Source organism: Lygodium microphyllum, chromosome 15 (genome assembly GCF_053477565.2).
Source record: "Lygodium microphyllum isolate KBCC chromosome 15, Lygodium_microphyllum_v1.1.10, whole genome shotgun sequence".
Lineage (NCBI taxonomy): Eukaryota > Viridiplantae > Streptophyta > Polypodiopsida > Schizaeales > Lygodiaceae > Lygodium > Lygodium microphyllum.
The window spans coordinates 77149522-77171248 of record NC_141149.1 but is presented as its reverse complement, the minus strand read 5'-3'; the positions used below and the strand labels follow the sequence as shown (position 1 = coordinate 77171248).

At 42.9% G+C, this 21727-nt stretch overlaps 1 protein-coding gene across 2 annotated transcripts; it reads left to right on the top strand.

The window, feature by feature from the left end:
• Window positions 1-1134: 1134 nt before the first annotated feature.
• On the top strand, window positions 1135-21467 carry LOC148024687 (HNH endonuclease domain-containing protein). 2 transcript variants are annotated; one of them, XM_087694336.1, is made up of 3 exons: window positions 1135-1415; window positions 3320-3442; window positions 20963-21467. In XM_087694336.1, the coding sequence occupies exons 1-3, from the start codon at window positions 1205-1207 to the stop codon at window positions 21091-21093; spliced, it is 465 nt and encodes a 154-aa protein (XP_087550462.1). In that variant the 5' UTR covers window positions 1135-1204; the 3' UTR covers window positions 21094-21467. The 2 variants fall into 2 exon arrangements, with proteins under 2 accessions (XP_087550462.1, XP_087550461.1); XM_087694335.1 differs by having other exon boundaries at window positions 20896-21467.
• Window positions 21468-21727: the final 260 nt, after the last annotated feature.

Genomic DNA, 21727 nt, shown 5'->3' with positions numbered 1-21727 from the left:
ATTATTTGTGTATTGGAATGAGGTCTCTTAGAGTCCCAGGACCCTAATCTCTTGAAACGTTAAGGTTAATGAGGTAGTCTGTTGTCACCCTCACACACACACACACACACACACACACACACACACACACACACACACACACACACACACACACACACACAGAGAGAGAGAGAGAGAGAGAGAGAGAGAGAGAGAGAGAGAGAGAGAGAGAGAGAGAGAGAGAGAGAGAGAGAGAGAGAGAGAGAGAGAGAGAGAGAGAGAGAGAGAGAGTGTGTGTGTGTGTGTGTGTGTTGCATTTTGATCCTCTTTTAACTCTATAGATTCAACCTTCCAAAGTTCAAGATTCACTCAAAATTCCAAGATCTAGAAGGTAGAAGTGAGGCCATATGGTTGAGAGAGTTAGACAACTACAATTGTTTTATTTGTGTGTGTGTGTGTGTGTGCATGCATGCATCCTTATCTATACCTTGAAAATCAAGGTTTAGATACAAAACATGCTTTTATTGAAGGACAACTTTTATCCTATCCCTTATAATAAAGAATCATCCTTTCAATTTACCCTCTACATAAAGGCCAATTTTGAGAGAGAGAGAGCAAAAAAATCTCCATTTCTTTATCATACATGCCTCAATGAAAAAAAGTAATGGAACTTAGAGCTATGCCACCTTGAGGAATAGTGGGGGTAGCATGAATGAGATCGCACCATTCTCACCTATTCGCATTCCTACTCCCAACCCCCCTAGAGTGACCACAATTCTAGTAGGGGTAATTGCTGACCTTGGTGTGACCTAATTGTAAGAGGCGTAAGGCATAAAAATTGAGCTCTATGTCAACAAAACTACAATTGCAAATGAAAAACTTTTAGGGCATTAAATTGATGGCAGCTTATGTACTCCTCATTTGCTACACTATTCTCTCTCTTGATGACAACCTCCGGTCTCTCTCTTTCTTAACAACGGCTAAAACGCGTGTGACACGGCTCTTTAGGGTAACTAATACCAAAAATCTCTCTCTTTCTAAGCAACTGATAAAACGCGTGCGACACGGCTCTTAAGACTTAGGGTAAGTGATACCAAAATCCTAGAATAAAATCCTTCAGGGTAGGCTTAGAAACGTCAGGTTAATTTACTTTTTGTTACATTAGGCTAGCAGCGGCATCTAACCAATAGGTGAGAGAGAGAGAGAGAGAGAGAGGCGAGCTGCCATGGAAGCTGGCAACTCAAGCCCGACCAAGCGAGCTCGCTTCTTCGACGAGAAGGTGCGGAGCCAGTGCTGGCAGAACGCGGACGTGGTGCCTGGCCGTCACCCCGAGCGCTGGCGCAAGGACCCCGCGGGCAACATCGTGTGCCGCAAGTTCACCCGCTGCGACGGATGCCTCTGCCATGAGTACGACCACATCGTTCCCTTCTCCAAAGGTCTCCTCTGCGTAAGCAGCCCTCACCCTTCAAAAAACAAAAAGAAAAAAAACACTCCCGTGTTATGTGTGCTCAATGCTAATATTGTTCCACGACTATCTTCCTTTTTCTTTCCCGAGCAAGTAATATTTAGGGTATAACATTGAGCTGAACACTAGTCATAAGGTGTGCTTCATTAGCTCCTATTATCAGACCTTTCTTCTTTCCTCTGAACGGTCACAGTGGAATTAGTGTCCTTTCTAATTAGGTCATTGAACCGTCCAGTCATAGGATGTGCTTAGCTACTAACGACACCCATGCACGGGACTGTAAGTGTTCATATGTGCTCACTGCAAAAAAAGCCTATTGTATACGAGTGCTTCATGATGACGTTGCACCACTTGATGCGCTCTGAACGAATATCTATTTGCCTTATTAAATTCTCAGCCAATATGAATGGTGATGTTTCTGTTGATATGCTAGAAACACTTGTTTCTCAACTCCATTGTCAAAATTTGTTGTCTGGTGTTTATTCAGTTAGGCCATTGGACTATGCAGTTGAAGGGTCTTCTCAATCTGCACTGCTCGTCTTCTTAATTAGTTTTTTTCTTCTGTGAAAATTTCCATCTATACAGTGTTTGTTTAATTAGGCCATTGGACTGTGCAGTTGTAGGGTCTACTCAATCCGCTACTGCTTGTCTTCTTAATTAGCTTTTTTCTTCTGTGAAATGTTTCATCCATACAGTGTTTGTTTAATTAGGCCATTGGATCTTGCGGCCACAGGGTCAAAGGTCCTGGAACTATTGCAGTCATGCAGTGTTTGTCCAATGAAGCCATTGAACTGTGCAGTTATAGGGTCCACTCAATTCAGTTAGGTCATTGTACTGTGCAGTTGTAGGGTCGGCTTAATCCACTACCGCTTGTCTTCTTAATTAGCTTTTTACTTCCCTCAGGTAGTCCATTTATACAGTGTTTGCTTAATTAGGCCATTGGATCTTGCAGTCACAGGGCCAAAAACCCTGGAACTATTGCAGTCATGCAGTGTCTGTCCAATCAAGCCATTGGACTGTGTGGTCATAGGTCCACTCAATCAGATACTGTTTGTATGCTTAATCAGACACAGTTGCAGCCATACAAGGTTTGTCCAAGTAGGCCATTGATGTTTCCATTCATAGGGTGTACTCAATCAGGTACTCTTTTGTGTATAGTGGGCCTTGTGGAGTGTAGTCCATCTGCTGCTTTGCATCAGCATCTTGTTCATTCTCATAGGCATTGTTGAGGGATTTGATATTACTTTTAGACCGTTCAGGAATTTTATATGGCCGTGAATGACCTCCAATGTTGACATAGAATATGCTAGAAAAATCACTCATAAGTGAGACATAAAAATGCAACTTATAAACTAGGTTTTCTAGCCTACATCCCTACAGATTCTTATTGTGTATCATTACTTTACCGAACATTTATTGAGCTACAGATTTTCTAACACGATGGAACATAAAAATGCAACATATAAACTAGGTTTTCTAACCTACAGATTCTTATTGTGTTTCATTACTTAGCTGAATATCTATTGAGCTACAGATTTTCTTTCTTGTCTTTCATTACTTAGCTGAATGGATCCCAGGAAGAACTATATGAGCATGGGGTTTTAGGGGCAGCCAATTTACCTACCCAATAGCTGTGTGGACTGTCCAACTGGTGGCATATTTTTTGGCTGTCACCCTTTATAGATCATGCCAGTAACTTTGACTCCGCTGCCAAGTTACAAAAAGGGCTTTTGAAACTGTGTTCTTAATTAATTGAAGGAAGTGGACCCATTGTTTGAAGTCATGTGCAGCTAATGTTGGGGGTTTTTACTCAAGTTTTTTGGACCTTGTTCTTAACTTGTGTTTTTGCATCACATTGCCCCTATGTACATGCAGGTGGGGAGTCAGATGTGTCAAATTGCCAGATTCTTCAGTCACGTGTAAATCGTCGGAAGAGTGACAAACATGATCTCCATAAACAGCAACTTGAACAGTACTCCTGCAATCTTAAGTTTACAGGTTGACTTCTAACATCCTTTTTTGAATTAAAATAGTAGCCCAGGTCATCTTTTGTAATAGCGAAAGACATAAGAAGCCTGTCCAGCAGCTGAATGAGGCTGAGATGCTCATAGGCTCAGCATTTAGTCACTATATGCTTGCCTATCAAAATGTACCACAAAGATAAGCTTCTCCATGATTATTCCAAGTATTTCATACAAGATACGAGTTATCTCCCTACCTCAACTACAGGGGAGTCACTATTTGATGTGAAACAGGGTTAGTAGGTTTGTTCAGTTGAGTTTTGGGTGTGTTCACACAAGCAAAGGATGGTTTACAGCCTTTGCTTTTCTTTTTTAGTGGCCAGTGTGGGGGTGGCCTGTTTCTGAATTTCACCAGCTGATTGTGCATTTATTACAGCTGGTTGGCCAGCATTTTTGTGGTTGACTGCAGCTATTCGGTTAGATTGGCAGTTTGGGGCTATATATATCAGCTCCTCACTTTGACTGGTCATTATCTCCTTTGCAGTGGACAGCACACCTTGACTTCAGCCTCTCCTTCATCTTGATGTCGTTGGTTTCATCAGCTTGATCTAGTGCTCTCATTGACCACTTGGGCTGCATGCAAGGATTGACCAGTCTGTCATTGTATTCCACTTTCCATTCAAATTCAATGTAGACTTATCACTTCACACTCTCCTCTCTTGCAGTCTCTCTCTTCTCTTTTCTCTTCTCGTCCCTATTTCCCTTTTGTTGTGCATTCTCACATTGTATCATTGCCTAAGTGAGGATGCCGGGGATACCTCTAGAGAAGACCACACTAAGCGATCTGCCTAGTGCAGTCCAAACCCAGGTTTAGTGGACAACTTGGAGCTGAAAACATAGATTTTCAGCACCTTGTAGATTTTCCACTTTGTTTAGGGTAGTTTCCACATGTGCCAATCATCTACAACTGCTTCTTTACAGGTGTAGTTCTTTTCTCCCTTTGTTCAGGCTTTCCAACATCCAAATGCAGCAAATTCAAGTGTGTTTACAGGTCTGTAAGAGCTATGCAATATTATTGGCTCAATGATTTTTATGACTCAGAAGACAAGTGTTCACATCCATTAGATGAGTGCAATGAAGATAGAAGAATAGAGGCATTTCATTTTGATAGGACTTGAGGATCAGAGCAGGGTTCTCCCCCTCCCGCTTCACTACATGTTTCTCATAGGGCCTGTCATAGAAATAGGGAACGGCCGTTCTCGCACTTGGGAACGGATTAACGCGTTCCGGGAGGTCCGAGCCCAGGAAACGCTGGGGGAACGTTCCAGCTCGTTTTTGTTGCGTTCCCATCCGTTTTGGGCCGTTTCCCTGGCCGTTCCTTGTTTGGAACGACTGTTCCAGCAGCGGGGCATTTTTTTAATAAAAAAATTGTCGATCGTGTCATGTCCCACCTTGCGCTAGCTGCCCGACTCCCGCCTCTCGTGAATACTATCGCGGCTCACTTGTCGTGATTGTTGCCCCGCCTCGTGCCAGCTAGGCCCCGCTCCTGCCTCTCCCACCTCTCTTACCTACCTGACATGCCTCATGCCTCTCCATTGCTTGGCCGCTCGATTGCCAGGCCCGCCTCCCAACACCCGCCTCTCCCGCGTGCCTGGCGCTCCCTCCGTTCCCGTTCCCTAACTTTGGGCGTTCCCCCCGTTCCGGGAGGTCCCATTCTCATTCCCCGTTCCTAGTAACTATGGGGCATGTACTTCTAGCCCTGGCATAGTCATCATGGCACCCTTTATACAGGTGTGGGTTCTTCCTTCCTTACCAAAAGAAGATTGACTAGCGACTCAAACTACTCCATTTGTTCCTGCAAAGTGGAGTGCATCCTCAACACCTTTGATCTATGGACTTTTATTATCACCTTGACTTTTTTGTCTAGTGGCGAAGGAGCCCCATATTGGTTCTATGATGGACCAAGCTGCATTATTGGATTGGCTCAACTATTGAGATTGATTCTTTCTCTGTATGAGCCAATAGGTTTTTGTTATTGTACATGTGCGCATGCTTCGGATTGCTGTGGAGGGGTGGACAAAGCTCTCTTCCCTCTACCATTAGAAGACCTTTGTCCACATGATAACTGAGGAGAAATTCAAGATGCTCTTAGTTGATGGAACTCCTTCTATGAAGGACCATATCAACCAGTTAGAGGATGTGCGGGATGAGCTTGCATCCCTTGGTTGGATGATATCTTTGAAGGATATGGCCATGATACTTTGTATCTAGTTGCCATCTCCTAAGTATGATGTTTTCTACATGAGCTTGTTGACCTCCAAGGTTTGTGACAGTCTTCTTTGGAAAGAGCTAGCTTGGCTTGTCTTGGAGCATGATGAGTGACTCAAGCGATAACAGCTAGTGGATTTGGCTCTACGAAGGCTTTTACCGCATATAGGAGGGGGAAACGAGGGGAATAAGAAGGCTACAAACAAGAAGTGGGATGAGGAGTCAAAATCTAAATGCCCACATTTTGGGAAGGGAACTTATTCGGAAGAGAAGTATTGGTAGAATATCCCCCCCCCCCCCCCCCTTTCTATACCAGATATTGGGGGGGGGGGGGAACAAGAAGGGGAATTAGAAGGCTACAAACAAGAAGTGGGATGAGAAGAAGCCAAAGCCTAAATGCCCACACCTTGCGAAGGGCACTTATCCGGAAGAGAAGTGTTGGCAGAAGTAGCCCCATTTGAAGCCAAAGGAAGGTTCCAAAGATTGGAAAGCTACCCCTGTTACTATAGAGTTAGCCTTTGTCCATCTATTAAAGGTCACGATTGAAGGATACAACACTTGCTTCTTTGATTGCAGAGAAGCCATGGCTTGTGGACAATGTAGCCTCTTCACATATGACCTATTGATGTGATTGGCTCCAGAATCGTTCCCAAGGGGGGTTCTGTCACCATTGGTGACAACCCTTCTATTTCAATTCGTGGAGTGGGGACTATTCCCCTTTCACTTGATTGAAAAGATTCTTTTGCCAAAGCTCTTTATTCGTCAAACTTGGATTTTAACCTTCTTTTTGTCCATGGTTTGACATAGCTAGGTACATGAGTGGTATTCACCTAGGATGTTGTGATTGTTGAGGATTCTTTCATAAGTACTATTTTTTGGACATGTACACAGGAGAGTGGGCTCTACAATTTTATTGCCCTTGCTACGTGGACTTCACACAAGCTTGGGCTACTTTGGCATGCGCGTAATGGGCATCTAAACTTTGACTTCATTTGATAGGCTTCTTGAAAGAAGTTAGTAGAGGGGCTTCCAAAATTTTCCCTATCCACACATTGTGCCCCAATTGCTTATGAGGCAAGCATCATAGGTACCCTCGCGCATAGGTTGCTTTGAGGTTAGATATTCTACTAGAGTTGGTGCACACCAACTTGTGCAAACCTATGTGCACAGCCTCCATTGGAAGGTTAAATATCTAATGCTTATTGTTGATGATTTCAATAGGTATGTGTGCTTCTATTTCTTGGAATACAAGAGCAAGGCATATTCCGACTTTTGTGTGACTGGAAGGTGTTTGCTGAAAAGCAAACTTCTTTCAAGGGTGGAGGTGTGCGAGTTAATCATACTCCAGCGTTTAGCTTTGAGGCTTTTGACATGTTTTATAGGGATCATGGTATTCGGATGGAGTATTGCCATTTGAACGTGCCACTTGAGAATGGTGTGGTGGAGCATGCCAACAACTTACAAGACCTTGCTTGAGATGGCTTGATCGATGTTGGAGCATTGTGGTCACTGGCCTTCCTCATTCCCTTTTGGGCGAGTCGGTTGCTACAATTGTGCATATTTGCAATAGATCTCGACTTCGATATTACAGGACATGACTCCATATGAGGCTTTCTTTGGTAAGAAGCCTTTTGTCTCCCATTTTTGCATCAGGTACGTGTGGCTATATTCCTTGGAATACAAGAGCAAGGTGTATTCCAACATCTATGTGACTAGAATGTGCTTGCTGAAAAGCAAACTTCTTTCAAGGTTTGAGGTGTATGAGCTAATCACTGTGGAGGGTTTTGTTCTAATGCTTTTGGCATGTTTTGCAGGGAATGGCATTCATATGGAGTACTCCCATCTGAACATACCATTTGAGAATGGTGTGGTGGAGTGTGCCAACAAGACCATGCTTGCAATTATTTGATCAATGCTAGAGCATTGCAATCTTCCTCATTTCCTTTGGGGTAAGGTGGTTGCTACAATGGTGCATATTGGCACTAGGTCTCCAACTTTGGCATTACAGGTATAATGACTCCATATGATGCTTTATTTGGTAAGAAGCCTTCTAACTCCCATTTTTGCATCTTTGTGTGTAGCGCATATGCCCATATGGACAAGAAGAAATGGGGCAAGCTTGACTTGATGTGGTGAAAGCTTATCTTCGCTGGTTATAGCAGAACCTCAAAGGCTACAGGCTCTCTGACCTGAAGGAAAAGGTACAGGTGAATAGGGATGTGCTATTTGACGAGGTTGCAAGATATTCCTATTGATGGTGACTCAGGTGGTGGTTCGTCATTGATTGACTCCACCTCACTATCAGCCCCTCCCCTTACTTCCAAGTTACCCATTAGCACTCCTTCGCCTATGATTCTCCCTCCTGTTAGTTAGTAGATAAGTCATCTAATGCATGAGTTTGTACATGCATTGTGGGCTGGGCACATTCTTTTTGTGCATTTCTTTTTTGGGCGCCAGCTTTCTGCTTTTGCAGGTCTGCCCAGTGCTGCTGATCACCTTTTCAAAACTAGGCAACCTGCTGCTATCCCCAATTGGCCTATTTTCAGCCTCAGTAAACTGTGTTTTTATTGTTAATTCTCATCCAGGCTGTTTGTGACTTGTCTTCTCCAGTTTATGCTGTGTTTTCTGCCTAATCAGCCTACGTTTTCTGAATTGACCCCACATTTTTGGTATTTGCTGTGTCCACAGACCGGGTGATTGTGTTTTCAGGTCCATTTTGAAGTTGGTTGGCTGTAATCATTTTTTTCGGGTTGTGTTTGATCCCAATTTGGTCTTTGCAGCAATCTTCTTATTTTCCTGATCAGACTTTGTGTTTTACATGTGTATGAACTTGTCGTGCAGTTTGTATTGCAGTTTGGCTGTAGTCTTTCTCTAGTTCTATTCTATTCTTTCTCTTCTCCTATTCGCTCCTAATGGCACCTCCTTGTTGTTCTACTGATGATAAACTTGATGGTCCTATCTCACATGGAGTGCTGTCATGAATGCATGGTTTATGCAAAAGCGATTATGGTATGTTGTTTTAGGAGCTATTGAGCAGCCCAACCTCCCACTCTTCCAGATGATTGGGACCTCCTCAATAATGAGGAAGCTGTGCTTACATGGAATTAAGATGATGCATGTGTGTATTCCGCTCTTCTGTGATGCATTTCTAAAGAGGTTCTACCAGTCACCTCCCGCAGAATAGCTTCAACGGTGTGGGAGAAGCTTTAGATGTTGTACAAGACTTCATTGATTATGCGTGTAGTGACCTTAGGATAGCTCCATCAAATTAATTTTGAGCCTAAAGATACAGTTCAATCTTTCTCGCTTTAGGTTACACAAGTACAAAATCAACTGACACATGCAGTTCGTGCTTCCAGAGGCTCATTTTGTGGGGGTTAGCTCTATAAGCTCCCTTTGGGGTTTTGTGGAGTAGCCAATGCTTTGCAAGCCTAGACATCATTGATGCTAGTTAGTCTTACACATATGTCCTCGATGTTGCTTGAGCATGAGACATTATTGAGATGACAAGGGAGGCTTCCATCTCGATATGGTGGCTTTGAGGCATTTGGAGCTTCAAAGAGGGTGACCGGTAGAAGTTGAAGGCCTAGTGCTATCACTATGATAAGAAGGGACAAAAGAAGAAGCAAGATATGGACTCTTTAGATGAGTCATTCTCATCCTCTGACTTTGGCTCTGACTCGGATCCCTCAACCAAGTTGAAGACCAAGCCGTGGAAGGGGTCATCTTCTTCAGAGAAGGGGAAGGGGTTGGCTACCCCTCATGTTGCTTTCTAGTGCAAGTGATATGGTCATGTATTATGACTCCATAGTGCCACAGAGTGTGTGTGAGGGGGTGGTGAGACGGGGTTGGTGGGGTTCATCTATACAAGTATACAAGTGCAAAGGGTTTGGAGAGGGATTTCCTTTCTGCATCGACTAAAGTTTGGTAGGTTTTTTTGAAATTGTGGAGCTAGGATTGACTTCCATGTTCATGATGGGATGTTTCTTGACCAAGAGTAAGATTGGCTCCTAGTTCAATCTCACATGAGGGGACGATTTGGCGATTTGGTTGGTGGAGAATCCATGGTCATGTATACTATTGCAAGGTATTTTTGACAGACAGAGAGTTGCTACAATTCTTCAATATTTCTAGGAGTTGATGTGATCGACATCAATGCCAAGCTCTCTCTGAGGCACTTGGTGGTGGTTTGATCACTCACCCATTGCTTGGGTATCCATGGTTCTACTTTGATAGTTTTTGTTGTATGGACTTTGATGAGTCATCATTGTATTGCATCAGATCACCCATGATTTGACAGAGGGTGTTAGCAAATTAGTTAGCTCCATAGTTGCTAGATACAAAAGGTACGATATAGTACGGTACGATAAAATACGGTACTAAATGGTACCTTATGCTAGGTGTAAAGGCCCTTTTGTCTCTCGTGTATAAATTTACTTGTATATGTGACCACACCCTTGTGGGTGTGAGTGTACTGTTTTGCTTCTCTCGTATATAAATTTACTTGTACATGTGACCGCACCCTTGTTGAGCTAAAACATGCATTACTTGCTGATTAGCCTCTTAAACAGTCCCAAAACACACAAAAAAATGCTCTTTTAAAGTAAAACCCTAAAAGAGGGAGCGGTTTGAGAGAGTTCAATGGAAACCCTAATCGTTGGGCCGCCCTTCCACATCTATAAATAGACAGACTGCCCCCATTCAGCCTTATTCCGTCTGTGCAGATTTCACACTCTCGAGTGCAGATTTCAGCCATCAGCCTCCTCCCATGTGGTTGTCCAGCCCTCGAGACTGCTGCCACTCCATGCATGTTTGCTCCTGTTGCTGGTGCCTTCATCCATGCTGACGTCAACTGCTGGTGACATCATCATTTGTTGCGATCTGATCATCCTTGTTTGCAGGTTACACCAGCCCACACACCCTTTGTTGTTGTTGCCGCCCAATTTCCAGCCCGCAGTCCGCCTCCATCTGCTGTCCAGCCATCATCGACTGCAGCCACATTATCTTCAGCCTGTCCATTGCTGTAGGGAACAGCTCTCAGCTGCTGGTGATTGCTCCAGACTGTCGCAAACTGTTGTTCAGCTTGCTGTCCATCATCTAGGGTCAACCAGCCTGTGTTTACAGCATTGCATGTCCTGACACTCTCCGACACATCTTCTCTAGTTGTCGTCTGACACACCTTCTCCAGTTGTCGCCCTACTATTTACAGCACCTGTGCACAGTTTCCAGCCTCCGATCGGCGGAAGGTACACTACTGCATTTACCAGTTTCCAGCTTCCAGACTTTTGCGTTTTGGTGACCAGACTGCTGCCATTCACTATTCAGCACTCCTTGGAATCCATCTCCGGTGGACGTCACACTTCGACATTCCTCTGCCCTTGAGCACACTGTACACTCTTACATTCATTTACAGCATGCATTCATTTCAGAGTTGTGTTCTCTCTCTCTCTCTTCTTCTGTTTGTGTTTGAGTTTCTGTGTTTGAGTTTTGAGTTTTGCATTTAGGGTTTGAGTTTTGAGTTTTGAGTTTAGGGTTTGAGTTTTGCCCTCTGTGTCTGTGTCTGCCTCTTTGTGTTTCTGTTGTGGTCGTACACTCTGTGTGTCCTCAGTGCAAACCCTAGCAATTTTCTTCACACCTTGTGGGTGTTAGTGTATAGTACCCTAAGTATAAATACATTCTTTAATTCTTTGTGTGTACCACATTGATACACACCCAACTTGAGTCTCCACTCTCTCTGCACTCTCTACTGCTGAACACACCTCATTTTCCTTGTGCACACTAGCTGGGAACTCTTGCTTTCCTTGAAACTAGTATCAGAGCTTCATCAAGAGTGCGCGCGCTTCTCGAGGACTGTACGAGCCAATTTCTCCACGTGCACAAAGAGACCTGCAGGTTGTCACTTCTATGTGTAGACGACATTGTATTCAGCAGGTGGTAGGTAGGTGGTGGTCGGTGTGACCAGGTGGCACCAACGTTTGGCCAGCGGTGGCAGGCAGGTGTGACTAGGCGACCATCGACAGGCAAGCGCAGGTCATGAGTAGGCAGCGGGTGTCATGTTTTGGACCAGGCAGCATCAGGCGCAAGTCAGGCAACAATCAATGGCTGGTGACGGGCTGACTCCACACATTTCGAGCAGTTTTCATCATTTTTTTCAATTTCTGCAACAAGCAAGCCCCTTGCTCATTGATGATGGTTTGCGTGTGCAAGAACAGTTTGCAGATTTGTGCCTGAAATTTCGGGCTTTTCCGAGATTTGATGTTGTTCATGCAGAACATAGACATTTGACCCAGAAATTGCAAATGTTGTGCGCATTTGCCATGGAAATTTTGGGGCTTTTCATGTACAAGTGAATTTTAGCTTAGTCGAGCCAATTTCACTGAAATTTGTGTACATTTGGATCTTGAAATTTGGGGGTTTTGCAGTTTTTGTGAAATTCCTGCAATGTTTGCCTGTATTTGACACTTGGGATGATGCATTAATGCAATTGGAGTAGATTTATTGCAAAAATTTTGGGGCTTTTTGCATCAATGATGCATTTTGAGCCGATTTGTGCTTTAATAGTGAAACTACAGCAAATTCATTGTTGAGTGGGAGAAATTTGGTCTTGGGATGTATTAAATGTTGTAAAAGGGTAGCTTCTCTTGGTACATGTATTGGTAAATGTTTATTGTGCAATGAAACAGTGGTACATACAACACTTGGGTTATTGTGTTTGAGCATTACGGTGATGTATTATTGAAGTGGGAGCTGTCTTTTATGCACATGTATCAGATTTGGTTCATGTATATGCTGTAATCAGCCCTTGGGACTGAAATTGCAGCATAATATTTGCTTCTTGGGCACTTTTGGAAGTATGAGTTTGAATACTTGTTGTTATATTCAACAACCTTGCTATTGGCTTAAAGTTTTCAGCATTTTATTGCTGTAAATGGTTGGCAGTGCATCTACATCAGACACAAAGAATCTTTTTGAGATTCGCAAATTTGACGGCTATGGCTTTGATCTTTGAAAGGATCATATGTAGGGTATACTTTTTCTGGAAGGATCTTGATGATGCTTGGCAGAACAAAAACTTGTTGCTTTGTCAAGTGAGGATTGAGCTAAAATGAATAAGAAAGTCATCACTTATGTCAAAATGGCAATCATAGATGATACCTTGATTGATGTCAAGGGACTCACCATTGCATATGTTGTTTGGGAGAAACTCAAGGCTATGTATGAGAATACGACTCCTGTCAATCAAGTCCTTCTCATGCAAAAGTTGGTCAACTTGAAGCTTGATGAGTCTAAGCCCTCCTCCAGAGCATTTAAATGCTTTCACTAGTATTTTGAGTCAATTACGTGATGCAGACTTGCCAGCTTTTGATCCGAACTTAAGGGCTATATTCTAGCTCATGACTTTGCCAGATTCATGGAAAGCATTGGTTGTGTTGAAGCACCCAATGGACTGTCGTCAGGGGAAGCCATGGTATCGGTATGTCAACTTGGACAAGGGAGGGTGGGAGGTATCTCCCAATGATGTAGCGGAAATAAAGGGGAAAATTAGAAGATGATGCCAAACCCGCAACATGTCTTTGCCTTCTCCGATGCAGAGGATCTTTGTGGCTCTTTGAGCACCTCTGGCTCTGACACCATGTCAAGAAATGATTGCTATGAAGGCAAATTAAAGAGATAGTAGGGTATGCAAGGAGAAATACGAAGCGTGTACGACAAACATTGGGAGAGAAGGGAAACTTAGAAAACACAGAAGAAAAAGATAATGAAGCACTAAATCATGCTAAGTGAACAAAGTTGATGCAATAGAGTTGAAACTTTGAAGATAAGTGCGCTAAGTTATTTGATTAGGCAACAACTCTTGTAGGGAATTTGCATGGTGAAGGGGGCGAAACATAGTCCTTTGGGTAGTGGGATGTCGAAGATGCATGCTAAAGGTGAAGGCCAACTATCAAGGGAGTGAAACTTAGATCTATGATGCCCTCGGAGTTGAGAAAGAAGATCAGCAGCTATGAACGCATATTTAGGAAGATGAGGATCAATAAGACAGCTTGCTAGATGAGAAAATCCAGCTCTGATGGAGCAAGAACTACAAAAACGTAGGTGTCTGAGGTAGTAGGTTTATGTAGAAGCCATTGTTGATGCTAGGTAGGTGTTAGACTGTGCAACACATCGCAAGAGGCTGATGCTGGGTGGAGAGCATTGTCGTTGGGTAGAGAGAGGTGATTTGGTAGCTAAAACATTGGTCATGTGCATGTTGATACCAAACGGAGAGATGGAATGGAGTGATAGAACGTCAGAAGGAATGAATGTGGGATGGATAAATGGGAGTGTATTGAATAGGTGCTGAAGCAATTGCAAAGCTGATGGTGAAGAATGACAAAAGCGATACAAAAGGGATGCAAGTGATCTAGCACACTCTCAAAGCATAGTAGGGGTTGGATCTTTCTTCTTTGCTCTTAACACTTTCTCTTTCTCCATCCCACCATCTACCTCCCCTCCATTCACTACACCTCTTGGTGCATTGTTAGGAAGAAGGCTACCCTGTAACACTGTATCTTTCACATACCCCCACTTTATCACATCCTCACTCCGGGACTGCTGTGATGGTTATTCCTTTCACTACCCTCGGACACTCACAATCCCCTACACAATCTTTCAGAAGCAAGCACGGTTGTAATGGGCATTCTCCTCACTACCCTTGGACACTCACATTACTTTTTAGATGCAAGGATACCCATCGTCTTCTCATGGACTGTTGTTACATCCCTTCGGTTACTTCTACGCAGGGATTTCCATCCTTTGTTCCTTGGGTCCCCATCCCTTTACCTTTGGCTCCACAAGCGATTACCATGCCCATACCCAGTCCGTCCTTGTCTACATTTGGATCTACTATGTACACTTCTTATATGCATGGTGGGCACTCTGGGAAGGAAATTCCTTCTCAAGTATACTCCACCCCCCTACCCTATCTCCCCTATTCACCTTACCCCCATTACATATCTTCTCCATCTCCTAGTAATACTATTACTATTGCTATGGCCAAAAAATGCCTTTACGGATGAGACACATTTTAATGGGTTGAATTTCACCACTTGGTCAAACTTCATGCAACAAGTCCTTGAATCTCAAGAACTTTGGGACCTCGTCATTGGTACCAATGAGCCTATGTTGGACCCTCAATTAGCTCACCCTGATCACATCCGTCAATGGAGTCTGTAATGCTACAGTCAATGTCGAGTTAATGCATGGGTTGCTTCTTGAGTTCCATTGTCAATTATAGCATTTTTTTCCTCGCATTGAAATTTGAAATCATCTCATCAACTACTATGCGGCATGAGATCATACTCAACGTATCAATCTTGATTTTAAGCTTCACGAGTTTTTCATTAAAGAAGGGGATGATTTGAGAGTCAAGTTGGTCAAATGTTGGTGATTATTTGCGGAGTTTGTCACTACTAGCTTTCCGAAGTTAGACAACAATCGTTCTTCTTGAACAAGTTGCCTGATAAATATTTCAATTTTATTCAACACATTATTCCACTCCCTAGATTGCTGATCTTCTACAAGTCTGAGTGTGAGTTTTTGCATTATGCAAGGCTGCACGATCAAGTCTACTAGAAGTTCTCCACACACATCCAATTAGAGAGGCGAGGGTTGGTTGCCTCTTATTTGGGATCGAAAACGAACAATGGCAAGAACTTGTAAGATACACAAGCAAGCCAAAACAAGGGTGACACGACTTCCTCCCATGGAACCAAGGTAACCACACACATCCAATTAGAGAGGCGAGGGTTGGTTGCCTCTTCTTTGGGATCGAAAATGAACAATGGCAAGAACTTGTAAGATACACAAGCAAGCCAAAACAAGGGTGACACGACTTCCTCCCATGGAACCAAGGTAACATGACTCCTTTGGAAGCAAATTCCTAAGAAAAATAGGTTTTGCACACACTATCAGAGGTCGGGCCATGTGGACGAGGAGTGTTGTACGAAGGCCTAGGGTCTTTCTCCTAGAAAACCACCATAATCTGATACGATTGTCTCCACTTTGTCTGGCCAGTCCTATGGGACTACGCCTCTTGCTATTGCACCATTTGCTCCATCAGCCCTAGCGGCTACTAGATATATGACACACGGACAGTCTCAATAGTGTCTCTCGCTCACTACTCTTGAAGAATTGGCTAATTGATTTGCTAGTGGCTCGCCTATTGCACTTTACATATCCATTGCTCGGACATCCATTGTAGCTTCTAGAATCCCTTCCCTACGTTGCCATACACAATGGTGGCCATTAACTTGGGCTTTCTCTTTTTACACTTCCGTTGCATACTTACATACTCATTGCATTGCACTGAGCTTAGCTTTCTTTTATTTTTAGTTTTGTTTTTTGGAGTATCTCACTACTCACCTCTGTGCTTGCAGATTTTGATCCCTTTTGCATGGTTTTGTATTTTAATGTAGGGCTAATACACAAGCTTGCATCGGTTCTTCATGAGCTAGAGACGGGAGATGCATGCTGTTTCTTTCATGGTTCCATGTGCTTGGAGTTTTGCTCTTCTAGGATGGAGGCTTTCCTTGCCGCAGCGGATCGTGCAATATCTCTCTTGATACTATCATGGCAGTGACTTCTATCCTTGCTCTTCCAGCAGGGATGCTTCATGATCTTTATCCACATGGGTCTCGACACCTACAAAAAGGCTGAAATCCTCAGTCTCCTCTTCCTTCTTTGGTATCGACATCCAAGTTGAGAGAGGGTTCCTACCCTTCTTGTTATTCTACAGGTTTTGGTACATATCTTCAATATTGGCCCTTTCTCTTTGTTGTACCTTTTCCTATGCATTGCATGATTTCATCATCTTTGTACTAGGGTGCTTGGGCAAGTGAATAATTTTCCCATGAGGGACACTCTCCAAGTGGCACTTGCTGCATGGGCAATCTTCAAAATGTAGCATACTATGCATCCCATTGTGCAGAGCACCACTGGACGGATCCTAAGCTGTTTCCATCTATGCCTTAAACCACCATCCTTCTTCACATGCTCCTTCATCACCTTTTATCTCATTATTATCATTCTCGAGTGGATGGGTAAGCTTGTATTGGTTTGTGATGTGTCGGGTGTACCATCCCTACTCCTATCTTCTAGGTCACTATTACTTAATTGCCCGCCACCCATAAAATTAACTTTTTCACATTAAAAAAAATAAATGAATGTGGTTTTATTTGCCTTTGTAGGCTTGGTTGGCCATTGGGTAGCCGACAAGCATCCTTTGTCCAATTCCCTATACTCTTTAGGGTGACTACTTGGATTCCCTTGGTAAGGTGACCATTGCCTCTACAGTCTTGGTAGGTCATTGGGCAGCCGATGTGCACCCTTTGTTTGATGCCTTCGTTGCTTTGGGGTGGGACGCCTTGGGGTAAACATTATGGGCCTTACCTTTAAGGCTCAATTTTGGATCTAAGAGGGGTTGTTTAGCTAAAACATGCATTACAATTGATGGCATTATTAAATAGTCCCAAAACATGCTTGATTAATGAAAGATGCAAATTTGGTACGTGGTTTGAGAGGGTTTTAGTGGTCTCGCAAAACCCTAACTTTTTGGGGCACCCTTTAGCATCTATAAATAGGCGGTGTCCCACCATTCCACCTTATCCTTTTGTGCAGGTTTTTTACTCTAGCGTGCAGATTTTGGCCATCAGCCACCTACCATTTGTTGTCTAGCCATCACCGACTAGAGCCCATCACTATCCAGCCTTAGGCAGCTTGTTTTTAGCCGTAGCCTTACTGTTTGGAGGTCTCCATTTGCGGTGTCATCATAGAACCTGATTAGCCTGCGTTTTTAGCATTTGGTGCTAGGCGACAAGTTGTTGCCATCTCTCCTACCGGGCAATAGCTGTAGTACCTGCGTTTTTGTTATTGAGCAAGCGGTTTACATCAGTAAACCTCTCTTGTTGTTGCTTGACAGTTCTTTGCCTTGGGTGATTAGTTTTTAGCCTTCCTTTGGTGGTACATTGCTGTGTTTACTAGATTTCAGCCTCTGACTGTTGTGTTTTGGTGACCAGCCTGTTGCCCTTCATTATTCAGCACTCTCTCATCTCTGATTGGTGGCACTTGCACTTCGGATCCGCCTTTGGTGGATGTCACTCTTCGACGCTACATTGCTTTGCCCTTGGGCATTTTGTACACTCTTACATTCATTTACAACATTTATTCGCTTTAGAGTTTCTCCTCTTTGTGTTTGTCTTTGTGTTTGAGTTTTGAGTTTTCGTGTTTTGCGTTTTGGGTTTAGGTATTGAGTTTTACTTGTCTTTATTTGAGTCTTTGTGTTTCATTGGTCGTACATGCCATGTTTCCTTAGTGCAAACCCTAGCATATTTTCACGTGTATCCTTCCAGAGCGATTTTGGGATCTTTTTATGCCCTACCAAAGAAATTTTCCCTTTTTGAACACTCTCCATTCCGTAAGGGCCCAAGGTGTGGTACTTGTATTCTAGGTTTAGGTTTGTACTACTTTATTTAGTTCACTTGTTTAGTATATTACTTTCTTCTCTCACATAATGTGTTTGTTTATTGGATGATTTTTATATCTACACTCACATTATTGCCATCTTCTCTCATAGAAGAAAGTGTGGACTTTGAAGTTGCATTGAGGATTATGTGATCTCCTTGGCTGTGTATAGGTATGCACTCTAATGCACTGTTCATGGGTCTTTTGCACCATTTTGGGTTGTTGTTTGTGGGTCTTTTGCACCATTTTGGGTTGTTGTTTGATGTGTGCATGTGCAACTTGTTGCACCTTCACAATCATATGTAGTTTGTGTTGCATAGGGGAGAATGGTGATTAGAAGCTTAAACCCTAAGAGAAAGGTCAAAGAAAATAAAGGACAAGAATGAGTGCCTTGATTAGTACCTAGAAATAAAAATGAGAAATAAAAGGGTCCCTATTTATATACACAAGTGGATTGCCATACAAGGTCATAATTTGATTACCATATGAAATCTAAATCAGAGAGGAGGCCTAGTTGCTTAGCCATTGGTTACTAACCAATTGGTCCAACTCAAACCAAGAAACCTTTACCGTAGGTGCTTTGATGATGCTCGAAATTTGGTTGGCTCATAGACGTGCCTTAGGAAATCTTGCAACATATAGTAACATTGATGTCACCCTACAACAAGCTGATCAAGATCCATCATCACTTTGATATGGACAATGTACTATCGAGCCAGCCTCTATCATAGAGAGCATGTAAAGTGGACTAGACTCTTTCATAGAGAGCTTGTAAGGTTGACTATGAAGGTTGATGATCTAGGCTAGGATCTATCTTACTTCAATTAAAGACCTTGTTGTTTGAGTTGATTGAAGTTGAGGTGAAGCCATCTTTCCCATCATCTTGGGTTTGCTGCCTAGGCCAATGCACTAGTAACATACTTAGTTGTAGGGTAAAGGATCTAAGCCCATCAATAACTAGCCATACACCTTGCCACTAGATGGGGTTTGATTTTCTTTTCCACGGTGGATGGTTCAAGCCCTCTGGCTTGATTGTCAACATACCTGACATACTGCCAAAGGACCTGGTCCATATAGCTGGCCAGTATTCGGCTGTGCGGTTGCTGATGTGGCAAATGGTTGAACAAAGCAAGGGGCAAACAGCCAGTCATAGTTGAGTCTTGACTGTGCAGTTACTGATGTGGCTAATGGTTGAACAAAGCAAGCAGCATCAAGGGTCGAGCAGCCGGCCATAGCTGAGTGTCGAATGTGCAGTTGCTGATGTGGCAAATGGTCGAACAAAGTGAGTGGCATCAAGGGTTGGGCAGTTGGTCATTAATATACTAGCTGATTAATGGCTTGAGTTAGGTTGGACTTGGTCCAAAGTGCCATGGCGATGTTTGTAGTAGGTTGGCTAGCTGTGGTGGTTGCGACACTAAATAAATGCCTCCTTGGGTCAAACTTAGTACTCTCAAGATCTGACCTAAAACATCTTTGCATCAAATGAATCTCGTGGTCCCTACAATGTGATGGTATCCTCACCAGTAATACAAGTAAGATACAACTACGTTTAAAGAGACCTGATCAACTACTATTGCTTGTTTGGCATGCAGCACAAGACATCACGAATGACACCGCTGACATGATTCTTGGCCCTTGCCCCCTCAACCTTCTACAGTTGTTACGCCCCAAACATCTTGCATGCTCAAGCTTTATAATACCAAACAAGAACAAACTAAAGGGAATGTAATCAGTAGCCACTTTTCAAACTAGGAGAAGTCTACTTTCAAAATTCAGGAGTTCTCTCTTTCCAATTTTGGAAGTCTTCAACTTCCTAGTAGCGTTCCAGTTTGAGGAATTCGTATCCGTACTTGGCCAATGAATGTACCACACCACTATCTTATCATAAACCAGGAATCATCATCGGTCTCCTGGACAATCCTAGAATACTAAACTTCCCCAATGGGGACCTTGAGGTAAAGCCAGCATAATCCTCATAGTAAGGTCTGATCATAATAAAATAAAAAGGTCTGTGTTTGTAGTTGTAGTATTCTTGAACTCAGCCCATTGTGCATTACCTGTAACCTGTGTTTGATCATGGTGCTCCAACACCATACTGCAAGTAACAACCCACACCTGTGTTGCTACTACTACTACTATACACAGTTAGGGTACAAATTGTAAGGTGTCTGCCTGAGCAGGGGATATTCAGATTAGAACTTTTTCTTGGCCTATCAGATGTCCATTGCATCCTGTAGGATTGGCTGGAGGAAGCCCTAGTACATCCAACCATGGGAATATTGCCATTAGAATTGGCAAATCAAATGTAACCAAACATTGGAATCTTTATGAAAGCCAGCGATTTGTTGAACCACTAAATTGGCTCCCAAAGAAGCCTACCCAGCATCCCATTTTGACTGAGTAGCCACTCTTCCTGAATCAGCATCATTTTCAGCCCAAGTATTGTTTACTTTTTAAGGCGGCGGGACCAGTGAGAGTTTTCTAGTCGGACAGGACGCAAACTAGTTGTTTCACCCTTCCCTCATTGGTGTTGGATTTTTCTTTCATTATGAGTTGCTTTTAGAAATTGCAGATAAGACAGTGGATCTTGCAATAATATATATGTGTTAGGCTTTTTAAAAAAAGTTGTAATACTAGCCCTGAACTGTTTTGACTGTGAGTTGCATTCTTTTGTACTAGGAGTTTGTTTGAGTTCTTTTTGACTTGTTCCTTTTACTGTAGACAAGGAACTGGATATTATTGAGATGGCAGTATATGGTGATGTAATTCGGCCAGGTCTTCAATGCAGGTGTAAATCTGTGGGAGAAATTCTCGGCATTGCACTCTCCAAAACAAAAAACTCAGTCTCAGAGATGGCATGTGAACTTCCCTATAAGTCTGATCCACAAGAATAGACTCAACACAACAGTTCTTTCTTAATTCTATACACACATACTTATTTTGATATAACATTGTGATTACCATTGGCTTCATAAGAAGAGCATCCATGGTTTATAATATTGACTCACTCACTCACTTTCCAAGTCCAGATTTCTCTTTTGGCCCCTTCATGGGGTGAAAGATTTAACGATGTAAGACACTCTCAAATGTCATGCATATGATGCATGTAGAGTCCCCTTGTTCCTTTTGTGCTGTAACATAAGGGTCAGATCTATCTGCTCGCACTTTGTCGTGCACTAGCCAACCTCTTGAAAATTTGGCAAATTTATTGGCTAGAAGGAATTCAAACTTGTAATCAGCCAACAAGATAACATGAAATATGACTTCCCTCGGCATATTCTAATATGGTGTGTGTGCATGTGTGATAAAATATGTTAGCGGGGGGTTTACTCGAGCAGTCAATGATATCATTGACTGCTCTAAAGCAGAGTGATGTCTGACATGAATCCTCTATCTAGATAATTGTATATCTGGTTATGATTTGCAATGTTTCAAAATATTGATTACTTGCTTGTATAAACAAGTCATTTGTGCATTTGTGCTGGCTATAATTGGGTAACACTGCAAACAAGTCAAAAGAAGACAGGCCTCTTAACTCTTCTTGGGTACAATT

Coding starts and splice junctions, on each gene's coding strand:
- LOC148024687 (XM_087694335.1), top strand. CDS start 1,205: ATGGAAGCTGGCAACTCAAGCCCGACCAAGCGAGCTCGCTTCTTCGAC. Junction 1,416..3,319: donor CATCGTTCCCTTCTCCAAAG/GTCTCCTCTGCG, acceptor ATGTACATGCAG/GTGGGGAGTCAGATGTGTCA. Junction 3,443..20,895: donor CTGCAATCTTAAGTTTACAG/GTTGACTTCTAA, acceptor CTTTTACTGTAG/ACAAGGAACTGGATATTATT.